At 37.7% G+C, this 13161-nt stretch overlaps 1 protein-coding gene across 1 annotated transcript; it reads right to left on the reverse strand.

Annotated features, from left to right (window-relative positions):
- On the reverse strand, positions 1809-4957 carry LOC109233457 (pyruvate decarboxylase 1-like). Its single transcript, XM_019399334.1, has 6 exons — positions 4262-4957; positions 3990-4153; positions 2888-3538; positions 2681-2798; positions 2331-2519; positions 1809-2239 (listed from the first exon to the last, which is right to left on the reverse strand). Exons 1-6 carry the CDS (start codon positions 4778-4780, stop codon positions 2069-2071), a joined length of 1812 nt encoding a protein of 603 aa, XP_019254879.1. The 5' UTR covers positions 4781-4957; the 3' UTR covers positions 1809-2068.

Consider the following 13161-nt stretch of genomic DNA (forward strand, 5'->3'; position numbering starts at 1 on the left):
GCTTCATATCCAATCTCAGCCTCGTACTTAGCTTCGGCGTTAGTCGAATCTGGGAACCTTGTGGGCTGATGACTTACTTCGCCCATTGGGATCTTCGAGTTCAAGTCCCAATCCGATCCAGTCCCGAGTGCGTGAGGATAAGGAAACATAAGCCACACCACAAGCACACAGGCGGGAACGAGTTTTGTCATTTCAAGGGATTACACAACAGGTTATTATTCCTTTCTGAGAGAGAGAGGGCTGTATGCACAAGGTATAGATTGATATCTAGCGCTACCATGGTGACAGGATTGTGGACGTGCTAAATACGTGACGGCCACAATCCTAGTCCGACAGCTTGCATTCGCACCGTGCCAAAATTATAACTACATCGAAGCGTAGTTTTCGTGTAGATATCACACATAATTTAGATTTCATGCAAGGGTCTAGATTAAAAATTGGTTTGGCTATTTCAGGATCTTGCTTACGAATTCCTCAAATTTGTGTTCGTAGCGAAAGGATGAAGTTACAACGAACGGGAAGTAGAACTAGAACCGAGTTTAGATCTAGAGGAAACTAAAACTTTGGCTAGAAAATCCCCACAGACGGCGCCAAATTTTTCGGCCAAAAAATTTTAGACCCTTTTTGTTAAACGAATTTAATAAGAAGATAGAGAGTAAATCTTAGCAAAAGATAATCACTTCTAGATAAGGAACCACAAACATGTATAAACCATTATAGTTGAGTGTGGAAGGACAATATAGTCTTGCTCGTACTCCCAACTATAATGAAAGATAGCAATTTACATAATGTCAAATGAAAAAAAAAGGAAATAGCAACAGAAAGGATTCACCCGACTGTGGGCTAGACAAATCTGCATCTTTTTGAGAATGTTGAATTATAGATGAATACAAGATTCTAATCTCTTTTGTCCTTTTGGAAATGGATCTGAGGTCATGGACCATCTTTCCTCTCCGAAAGGTGTGTTTTTGGATCTTTGGACTGCCCCCTTTTGTTACTCTCTCTCCTAGTATTTATATAAAACACTTTCATTATCCATCGGTCCTTAACCAGTGTATCCCATCTTTTGGATATCCTGTGGAATAATCCTTTGAAATGGCTAAGTGTCGAACTATCCGTACGAGCCTCATGAGTGCTCGACTTCAGCCATAGCCGGACTGCTTGCCGGTATGTTGCTTCCTAAACGTGACTTCGGCTTGGCCGACCTCAGGTCGTTCTCCCTTAAGTAGACTTCTCGTGATCAGATTTTGACCCATACATTGGTGATTGAGGATCTACAGATTGCCCTCTGACTTAATATTTTTTCTTCCAAATAATTAATGAGTTAGAAGAGTAGTTGATCTGATCTGTGAAAGTCGGAACAAGCATATCTATGATTACACAAATATAGAGGGAGCTGCAGTCGTGTTTTAGAAAAAATTGAGGTTACACTACTGTCAATATTTCCTATAATATCTTTCAACTTTCTCCCAGCAACAGTAGGGTAATCTATAATTGTGAATATTTCCAATTATAATTTTTCAACTTACTCCCACAAATCGCAAAGAGAACCTATGCGCAGCGTTAAAATTATTTTCGTGTGATCTATAATTATCTATCTCGCATGCAGAATGCTCTATACACCCAGCTGCGCTTTTCTCCCACTTTTCTTTTTTCCCACATAAAAGTCTCTGAGACTATCCAAGAAGTTGCACTATCAATGAAAACGATGTCTTCTCTACTTGGCTCTTGAATAGGTCGGCCATATAACGAGATATTAATCCTATTACTTGTAGACACACCCAGAAAAAAGAGCTCATACAGTCATATCTTCTGTTCACGTAGATCAATATTATCATCAATTAACAAGGTCACAAAGTTTCATAAACGAGACATCATGTAAACGAAACTTTGTCAAATGAAGAGACAATAATCCTAATATAGACAATCTTATTACAAGCAATACTAGCAGAATACCCTCAGGGGATACAAACCCCAGAAATTAAACATGAGATATAACGTGGGAACTCCCCAACTTGGAAACCAGATTTTTCACTGATGTGAAACTAGCTATGAGCATTCAGAAATTTTACTGAGGATTTGGCGGACGACTATTAGCGGCAGAAACTCTAGAACCCCATTCAAGCAGCTCTTTGCTGGTGTCATCCTTGTGAACTATCACTTCAATGAAACACAAGCAATCTATTTTGGCTTCAGTTGCAGTTTCAATTGCTTCCACAAGCTCCTCTTCACAATGAACCTGGCATAATTGGAACAATGACAATATAAATTGATTTAGAATCTTTTAACTCAAAATGAATGGCATTGTCTATTATCAGAATTCCCCTCACCTTTGTTGTCCAACATTTTCCTTCCCCGTTGTGGATTGCATCAACTAGTCCAGTGTAATTCCAGTTCTTAATCACATTGTAAGGTCCGTCGTGGATCTCAACTTCAATTGTATAACCACCATTGTTTATCAAGAAGATGATAGTCCTCTGCCCGCATCGCAGCATTGTTGATATATCCTGAGCAGTCACCTGAAAAAATGTCGCCATACAGAACGATAAATAAATGATTGTATGAACCCAGACCCCACTACCCTCCCCAGATTATACCACGTGGGATTTTTGTTGTTGTTGTATAGATGAACCCAATCAATTCACTGTGCTAAATTTAGTTCATAGAACAATTTGTTTACCTGAAAGCTACCATCACCAATGAAAGCAATCACCCTCTTTTCTCGTGCTGCTTGTGCATAACCAAGAGTTGCGCCAACAGACCAACCGATAGATCCATACTGCATCTGGAACTCATACCTGAAAGAAAGCCAAAGAGTAACAAGTCAATATAGATGAACATTTAAGCAAATACCAAATGGCATTTCACTCGGTCATTTGGAGCATACCCGCATCCCTCGGGCAGTTTAAGCTTCTGGCAATTGAACCATGAGTCCCCTGTCTCAGCAATCACAGCAGTGTCACCAGACAACATCCTCTGAATGTGCTCAAAGAGAACATTAACCCTCAATGCCTCCTTAGCCTCACACTTGAGAGGATGTCCCTCTGGAACATAAATCCTACGATAATTTTCGTATGCAGTTGGGTTGTGCTTTAGCCTCTTGGCCAAAGCGGCAAGGAAATCCTTCATTAGAACACAACCAAATGCAGGTCCATTCGCAATAGTCACACGATCCGGCTGGACAATGATTGCTTTCTCTTTCTTAAGAAGCAGAGAATACCCAACAGAGCTATAGTCGTTAAAAATAGGTCCAGCAAACAAGTAAGCATCAGCAGATTCCACAATTTCAGCGCAGAAAGCCGTGCTCACTGCACCCCAATAAGTTCCAATGAAGTGCGGATGGTGTTCTGGAACCAACCCCTTAGCAGATGGCATCACTGCAACCGCATATCCACTGGCATCCGCCAATTCAACAAACGCCTCAGATGCCTTTGCAACACGCAATTTTGGCCCTCCCACAACAACTGGTTTCACAGCTTTGTTTAAGAATTCTGCAGCTGCCTCCACTGCTGCTTCCAAACCCATCTGGTTACTCAATCTAATACGATATAAAAACCATATAAGTAAACACCTTGACCACATTAATTACAAAACAGAATCAACACCAAAGAAGATATTCATCTGTCCCAAATTATATGATATTGTAATTATATTACAGCTTATATGATAACTTTTTTTATTTTATTTCAAGACATATAACATGATTGATGACATTCCATTCTTACAAGAAAACAAATTGGTAATCCTATTCAAAATTTAGAATCCAATACGACATTTTCGCTATTAAACTTACTTTATAACTATCATTTTGATATTATGTTCCAGTACTTCAATAATCAAATAATACTTTCTCGTACTTATAAAAAACTCAAATTAACATCTTAAACTTGACGAAAACAGAGTAAATACTGTCACACACCAAAAATCCTTACATACATGAAGAAAACAGAGCATATTAAGTGAATAAAATGAAATGCTAAATAATATACCTAGGAGAGAGGCAAAATGGAACCGGTTCACGGCTAAAAGTGGGGTGTGGAATCCCCGGCAAGTTACAACCTATGCTTATATAAACCGGCTTACTTTCTTTCAACGCTGTAGATATCGCTGTATCGATCAGTTCATGTGCATCCTCTAAATTATTCACCACAGCCTGAAAACCCCAAAATAAGAAAATTATATCAGTCAATACTTATATATCTAAATTTAAAACACACAAAATTTGAAGTATCTAAACTTTGTAGCAAGCTATAAACTATACCTGGTAACAAGTGACAGTTTGAAAGCAGCGAAGTTCTTGACTAAAATCAGGCAACCCAATAGTATGATGAAGGATTCTGTTAGTTCCATAATCATTAGAATTAGGCCCACCAACAATACATATCAAAGGAAGATTCTCACTATAAGCACCAGCAACAGCATTAAGAACACTAAGTCCACCGACAGTAAAAGTCACAACACAAGCTCCAACACCACGAGCTCTAGCATACCCATCAGCAGCATATCCAGCATTTAGCTCGTTACAACAGCCAATAAATTTAAGCCCAGGTTCAGCTATTAAGTGGTCTAAAAGTGTAAGGTTAAAGTCGCCGGGAACGCCGAAAACGTCGGTGACGCCGACTTGGACTAAACGACGTGCTAAGTGACGGCCTAGTGTAGAGTCCGGTGAGTTGAACGGAATGATCGGTGTGTGAATGGTAACGGTGTTGGTTGTTGGTAAGCTGCCCATGTCGTTGTTCGCGGGTTTACACGTGTCAATTGCTCCGATCTTCGCGTCCATGGCTATTCAAGTAGTAGTGAAATACAGTATGAGTTTTTTTAGAAAGTGCTAGAAATGAATGATGAGTACTGCTTTGAGTAATTTCTGGAGATTTATAAGAGGGAAATGTTTAGGAGAAACAAGGGGCGGTTTTGGGATTTTGTATTTGTTGTTGTCGGTTTTAGTTTTAACAGCCAACGCCTATCCAAAAGAACCAATGGGGTAGTATAAGAGAAGGATAGTGGAAAGTGGTTTTTAATACTCTCTCGGTTGGTTTGGTCGGAGGAATTAGAAAAAATAATGCAAGCATTAGTTCTGTGCATCACTAATATCTTGTTTGGTATATTTTTTCAATTTGTGTATAACTAATACTTGTATTAGTTATACATCATATTTGGTATTATCCTATATATAAGTAATGCATAGAAAACTATGACATTAGTAATACCAAGGCTATTAATGCATGCATTAGTATGGTTAAAGATAAAATTATCCTTAAAGTTCCTTAAAGATAGAGAATAGGGAGGGCATTTTTGTAAACAACTATTTTTCTTAAAAATCATGCAATGCATTATAATTTTTAATACACCATACTAAACACCAGATAAGAAATAATATCAGCATAACTAATGCTTGCATTACTAACCCATGCATTACTAATACACCTTATTCCGCATTATTCTTATACACTCTACCAAACGACCCCTCTCTGTTTCAATTTAGACGAGGTAGTTTGATTCAGTACGAAATTTAAGAAAAAGAATAAGATTTTTGAAATTTGTGGTCTTAAAAGCTTGAGGGGTAAAAGTGTATGGGTCAAAATTAGACCAGAGAAATTCGGCACGCGAAGACGTAAGGCCAAGGTCGGACAGGCCGAGGTCGGACAGACCAAGGTCGGACCGTCATCAATAAAGCCGAGGTCGGACAGGCCAAGGTCGAACCGTCACCAATAAAGCCAAGGTCGGACCGTCATCAGTAAAGCTGAGGTCGGACCGTCATAAATAAGCGAAGGTCGGACCGTCATCAGTAAAGCTGAGGTCGGACCGTCATCAATAAAGCCGAGGTCGGACATGCCAAGGTCGGACAGGCCGAGGTCAGACAGTGATGAAACAACTAGTCTGCTTTGGAATCCTCAAAAAGAATATTCTACCGAATATTCCCTCCAATTGTACCTTTTCTTTTAATGTTTTTCTAGGAATACCCCTTATAAATAGGAAGGGAGGACTTCCCAAAAGGGGGCTCTCTCTCGGTCTCCCTATCCCTCTTTCTAGAAAATATGTAAACACCTCTCTCCAAAGAATTGAGAGGATGAGTGATCCCATACCTTCATCGTACCCGAAAAAGGGTCATAAGGTTCTTGTATTTGTCTACCATTGATCTTTATTAAATGAAAGAAGATCCGTCTCACTGAAGATCGGGTGAATCTTTTCCTTTATTCATATTTTCGTTACTTAATGCATCCTTACTTATGCCATTAAATCTGATCATAATCGCTGTCAACATTTATATTTGACTATGTTTTTCTATTTCTCCTACTCATCTCGGATCTAGAGTTAATTATCTTTAACTAGGATTTACCCCTTCATCTTTATTGATTGATTTGCTTGAAAAGTGTTTAATAACTTTTGGGTCAAACAAAAAGCTTTATGGGCTATGATATTTATGAGGTTATAAAAGTTTCTCATTAAGAGTAAAATTGATAAAATAAAGAGTTTAAAATTAAGTTATTTTTAAATTTAGAAATATATCATTTATTTTGGAACAAATTAAAAAGAAAAGTACCTAATCTAATTTGAAACGGAGGGAGTAGCTGATTTTAGAAGGGACTAGAAATTTTTTATTTGAGCTTTGGCAAATGGAAAGATATTTGTATTTGGAAAGAGATTCCAAGGACGAAAAGCATAAAAAAGAGGACTAGGAATTAAGGGAGTACACATCATAGTCAAATGCGCAATTATTTGTATTTTGTAAATGTTAAATTTGAGTAAGGGTTCGAGTCAATTAGTCAAATTAGGATTGCCTTTAATATACACCATAGAAGAGTAAAAATATTTATGTTATTCTCGTATGTATAATTTAAAAAAAAATAATGAGTACGATAAAAATACAATATGGTGAATTGGTGATTGGCATCATTACCCTATTTGGCTCACCAAAATAAACGACATGTTAATCCAAATACTTCATTCTGTATGCAAATACTGGGAGCTAGCCTATAAAGGTTTTCTGGTTAGGAGAAAACGGGCAATTGACTGGCGGCTGTCACAGAGCTGGTCGAGATTCGGCCTCCCTTAGTATCGTAGTATTCCGTTTCAATTTACGTGAGACAGTTTGACTGGATATGGAGTTTAAAAAATAAAAATAAAAGAATTTTTGAAATTTCATGATATTTGTGTGGTTATAAAAACTTCTCATTAATGCTAACATGGGTAAAATGAAGAGTTTAAAAATGAATTATTCCAATTTTAGAAATGTGTTATTTTTTTTTAGAACTAACTAAAGAAGAAAGTGTGTTATCTAAATTGAAAATAAAGGGAGTATATGTTAATGCATTCGGTGGCTAACACGTAATGCATGGCGTCCTAAATTACAGATCACGAGTGACCTTATTCTGTGTTCGAAAAAAAAAGTGGCCTTATTTCGTGGTAGAAGTAGAGTTTTCGAAATTTTAGAATAACGAATTCGAATGTTAATAATTGGATTTTAAATTTAGTATTTCTATATATTTAATAAATTTTTTAATATAAATATATTATTTAAACAAAAATTAATGGGTTCAGTAAAACTCGTAGTCGCCTTCTAACTATGCCCTGTTTCCTTGGTCAAATTAAAAAGGGACGTATGGCCTTTGGATCCTTCAATCGGAGCCAATCACATTTTGCTTTCTGTTCTGTCACATTTTTTTCTTTAATTGGATAGTCTTCGTTGTTGATTTGTAGCCGTGAGACATTCATTTATTCTTTAGTGTTTTGGACTATTCGTCCTTGGACTCCAAGGCAAAACATGCGGTGATTATTATTACGCGACCGTGGTCGCCGCGCTAAGGCATCAAAATAAAGTTAAAGCTCAAGTATAGCGATTTTAGGCCAAATATATATACACCCCATTCAAGTTGGCGTCATTTTTTATTTTGCCACTTTTATCTCTATCTTGTTCCATTTTGGTCCTCCAATTCTATTTCTTATGTTCCACTTTAACACAAAAGTTGAAATCAGTGCAAAAATATAGCGCGTGCGTATACACAAATCTGAGGTGTAATGAATATCCAATTAAATGTTGTCACGTGGTTTTTTCATCTATGTCAAACGGGTCAATATTAATATACCCGAACCCGACCGTATTTTTTCATCCACTGTTGCCCCATCTTCATTCTCAAAGTTCCAAGACTTTCATCTGCCGAATTCATATATGGCCATCCATAAAATTTTAAACTTTTGCAATTTTATTATTCGTTTATTTATTCTGATTTTTTTGGGGGTTTATTTTATCTAAGCTTAAAGTTTGAAGTGAATTCATATCTCAAAGAAAATTATTTTTTCATAATGGAATGGATATTTGTTCTTGTGGGTTTCAAGTTGAACTAAAAGTATCATGGGCACCAAGAAATCCATGTCGGCGCTTTTAAGGGTGTAAATTTGACAAAGTAAGTGAACCATTTTCGAATTTTATTTTCAGTGTTGTCATTTTCTTGTGTTAAGAAGCGGACTTAATTTTACCCAAATACAATCGGGCTCAGGTATTTTAGTATTGACCCGTTTTACATTAATAAAAAAACCAGGTGGCAATATTTATAGGTTATATTTGAAATTATTCTTTCCCGCCCAAGTTAATTTGTTATTGACATAACAAAAATTTTATATATATATACCTTTAGACTTATTCACACAGATATTTGCGACATGAAGTCAACACCATCTCGCGGTGGAAAAAGTATTTTATTACTTTTATTGACGATAGCACAAGATATTGCTATGTTTATTTACTTAATAGTAAAGATGAGGCAATTGATGCTTTCAAGCAATACAAAGTGAAGTTGAAACACAACTAAACAAAAAGATCAAAATGATAAGAAGTGATAGTGGTGGCGAATATGAATCTCCTTTTGAAGAAGTATGTTGGTAAATGACATTATTCACCAAACAACTGCCCTTACTCTCCACAATCTAATGGAATTGCAAAGAGAAAGAATCGAACGTTGAAAGAGATGATGAATGCGTTGTTTGATAAGTTCAGATTTACCACAGAGCTTGTGGGGAAGCTATACTTACAGCTAACCGAATATAACTGTGTACCTCATAGTAAAACACAGTCCATTCCCTATGAAAAATGGAAAGGAAGGAAGCCAGCTTGAAATACTTCAAAGTGTGGGGGTGTTTAGCTAAGGTACAAGTTCCTAAACCTAAAAGGGTTAAGATAGGTCCAAAAATGGTTGATTGTGTATTATTGGATATGTAAACCAATAGAAAGGCATATCGTTCATAAGTCAGAAAATCCTGAGATTCACGTTAATACGATAATAGAATCAGATAATGCTGAATTCTTTGAAACTATTTATCCGTATAAAAAGGAAAGTGAAGTGACTACCAAAAGTCAAAACGACCTCGGGAGGAAATAACAGATGTATGCCTAATGAGGAAAATTCGAGAAGAAGTAAACGTCAATGGACATCTAATTCATTCGGTCCAGATTTTCTGACTTTCCTGCTAGAAAATGAGCCTCGTACCTTCAAGGAAGCAATGTCTTCCTCAGAAGCACAATATTGGAAAGAAGCTGTCAATAGTGAAATAAATCCATATTGAGCAACCATACCTGGGAATTGTTGATCTTCCTCCAGGTAACAAAATATTAGGTTCTAAATGGATTTTCAAGAAGAAAATGAAAGACGATGGTACTATTGACAAATACAAGGAAAGACTTGTTGTCAAAGAATTTAGACAGCGAGAAGGTCTTGACTATTTTGACACATACTCCGGTAACAAGGATTACATCCATTCGGATGCTAATAGCGTTAGCCGCCTTGTATGGTCTTCAAATCCATCAAATGGATGTAAAAACAGCCTTCTTAAATGGTGATCTAGAGGAAGAAATTTACATGAACCAACCCGAAGGGTTTGTGGTTCCGGTAAAAGAAAAGAAGGGTGTGTCAACTTGTTAAGTCCATTTATGGACTAAAACAAGCACCCAAGCAATGGCATGCGAAATTTGACCAAACATGTTGTCAAATGGCTTTAAGATTAATGGAGTTGATAAATGTGGGTACATTAAGAACGTTCCAAATCATATAGTCATTGTGTGCTTATATGTTGATGATATGCTAATAATAAGCAAAGACATTACCGACATCAAGCTACTAAGCGTATGCTTGCTAGTAAGTTGATATGAAAGACTTAGGAGTTGCCGATGTAATTCTAGGAATTAAAATCCAGAGGACTCCTCAGGGTCTAGCTTTGTCTCAATCACATTAAGTGAAATGGTACTTGAAAAATTCAAACACTTGGAATTTAGAAGTGCAAGAACTCCAATTGACTTAAATCATCATCTTATAAAGAATAAAGGTGAAAGTACGTCTCAACTGGAGTATGCTCGTGTGTTGGGAAGCTTAATGTACATCATGAACTGTACACGACCTGATATAGCTTTTGCAATAAGTAAACTTAGTCGATTCACAAGTAATCCAAACAAACATCACTGGGTGCAATGAAACGAGTTCTGGGATATTTGGAATATACCCAAGACTACGCTTTGCACTACAATAAATATCATGCGGTTATCGAAGGATATAGTGATGCAAATTGGATAACCAGCTCAACAGAAACAAAGTCCACAAGTGGATATGTTTTTACTGTTGGTGGAGGAGCAGTATCTTGGAAGTCTTCCAAACAAACGTGCATCGCTCGCTCTACAATGGAATCAAAGTTTATAGCTTTGGATAAAGCCAGTGAAGAAGCTGAATGGCTTCGAAATTTCTTAGAAGACATTCCGTTCTGCCAAAACCTTTGGCTCCTATTTGCATACATTGCGATAGTGAGGCTGCAATAGGACGGGCAGGGAGCGTTATGTAACGGAAAGTCTCGTCATATACGACGAAGACATAACACCGTTAGACAACTACTTTCTAGTGGAATAATCACTATTGATTATGTAAGATCAAAGGATAATGTGGCGGATCCGCTTACAAAAGGCTTAACTAGAGAGGGAGTTGAGAAATCATCTAAGAAAATTGGACTATGGCCGAGGACAAGTCAACATGGCGGTAACTCTACCTAGAATTTTGGATGTTCCGAGATCTAGGTTCAAGGAGCTCAAACAAAGTTGTGATTGACCGGTTTCAACATTGTCAAAGTAAAATCTTTGGTCCCTTCTCGTGATGAAGACAATGTTCAGTAACAAGGATAGAACTTTACACGTTCTTTAATGATTACTAAGTTTGATGTGGTATTTATCAAATAGTGTCAATCTAAAGATTACACGTTTAGAATCACCTATGTAAGTGTGAAGTGGAAGTCGCTTCAATGAGAATTCTGTAAGGCCAATTCTCTACGCACTTATGAAACCAGGCGGTGTTCATGGCTGAAACGAACACAGCAATGAGAACCAAAAGATGGTTAAGGATTGGTTGTGTGACATATGGTTGTCTAGATATACACTAAAGTTCGACGGTTCAAAGATATCAAATCTACCGATTGACCGAGTATATCCGATATATGTTCACTACGGAAAGTTCAAAGGGAAACCTACTTATCCAGATGCAATTAATCCTTACATGCAAATCATACAGCTTTTATCTATGATCATTCTTGTTACAGCCATTCTCATTCATGTGGGGGATTGTTGGACTTTAAAGCATTGGGCTTCAAAGACTTTAAGCATTGGGCTTTAAAGTCAAAGAGTGTGAATTGGAAATGGTGGGAAATAAAATGGAGGGAAATAAAAATTTGAATGAAGTGAGCTTTTGGCTTGAACTTTGTCCCTCATTGGTGAGGGACAACTACATTTGTGTGTATATATATAGAATCACTTCTTAAAGCTCTTAAAAGGAGTTGAAGAGAATGAACCCTCGCGCCGTTGTCGTTGCTCGCTCGGCTCGGCTTCGTCTTTGGCTTTGGCTTTGCCTTTGGATTTGGATTTGTCAAATGATCGATCGATAAGATTATTTTGGACAAAATTTATTTAATTAATTATTTGATAATTAATTAAATGTCACTAGTTAGCCGATGTCCGGGCTGACCGTGGTAGGACGCGCCAGAACACTGCTGCAGTTCAGAAGGCCACTCTGGCTGCGGTCCTGGCGTAACCGCGGTAGGACCGCGGCAGGACGCGCAAACTTCTGAACAGACACCTTTTCCAGAACAAACATCACACCTCTTCCAATAATCGCCTATAAATTCTGAGGCATGGCTTCGTTTTTTAACACCACTGAAAAATCACAAAACTTCCTTCTTTCTGAAAATACTGCATTCTAATTCGCAGTCTCTCTCTCTCTCAAATTCGTAAGGTATGCCGTTGTCGTCGCTCGCTCGGCTCGGCTTCGTCTTTGGCTTTGGCTTTGGATTTGGATTTGTCAAATGATCGATCGATAAGATTATTTTTGGACAAAATTTATTTAGTTAATTATTTAATAATTAATTAAATGTCAGTTAGTTAGCCGATGTCCGGGCGTGACCGTGGTAGGACCGCCGCCAGAACACTGCTGCAGATTCAGAAGGCCACTCTGGCGCGGTCCTGGCGTAACCGCGGTAGACCGCGGCAGGACGCGCAAACTTCTGAACAGACACCTTTTCCAGAACAAACATCACACCTCTTCCAATAATCGCCTATAAATTCTGAGGCATGGCTTCGTTTTTAACACACTGAAAAACCACAAAACTTCCTTCTTTCTGAAAATACTGCATTCTAATTCGCAGTCTCTCTCTCTCTCAAATTCGTAAGTGTGATTTTGCTCCGTTCTTTGAGTTCGCTGGTATCCTGCAATTTGTATTGCCACTGTTGCAAGAAGGTTTATTCCGTTCATCCTGGGAGGATTTAATCCATTACCTTGGCAACGTGTGAGGGGTTAAAATTCCTTAAGGACGCCAAGAAAATTGTGGACTCGAAATATTTCTTATTCTTTACTGTTTTCCAGTTTCTTTATTCTTCTAACAATTTTCTGATTTTTGTGTTAAATACAGTAGCGGATTACAGTTCTTTTGTTCATCGATAGAGATGACTGTTTTTCATCCTCCATGGAAGATGACTTTTCCTTCCTTTTGCTAGAAGATTACAGAGGAGAGGGAAGAGAGAGAAAAATAGCCCCCTTTTTATGAAGAACTCCTCCCCTATATATCGTTACGCAATCCTCACTATGGTCAGTACACTTTCGCACCACGTCCGCTTTCGTCGTTCCGTAATATCGTTCTTTCTCA

This window comes from Nicotiana attenuata, chromosome 10 (assembly GCF_001879085.1).
Source record: "Nicotiana attenuata strain UT chromosome 10, NIATTr2, whole genome shotgun sequence".
NCBI lineage: Eukaryota > Viridiplantae > Streptophyta > Magnoliopsida > Solanales > Solanaceae > Nicotiana > Nicotiana attenuata.

Coding starts and splice junctions, on each gene's coding strand:
- LOC109233457 (XM_019399334.1), bottom strand. CDS start 4,780: ATGGACGCGAAGATCGGAGCAATTGACACGTGTAAACCCGCGAACAAC. Junction 4,154..4,261: donor AAACTGTCACTTGTTACCAG/GTATAGTTTATA, acceptor TGGGGTTTTCAG/GCTGTGGTGAATAATTTAGA. Junction 3,539..3,989: donor CCATTTTGCCTCTCTCCTAG/GTATATTATTTA, acceptor ATATCGTATTAG/ATTGAGTAACCAGATGGGTT.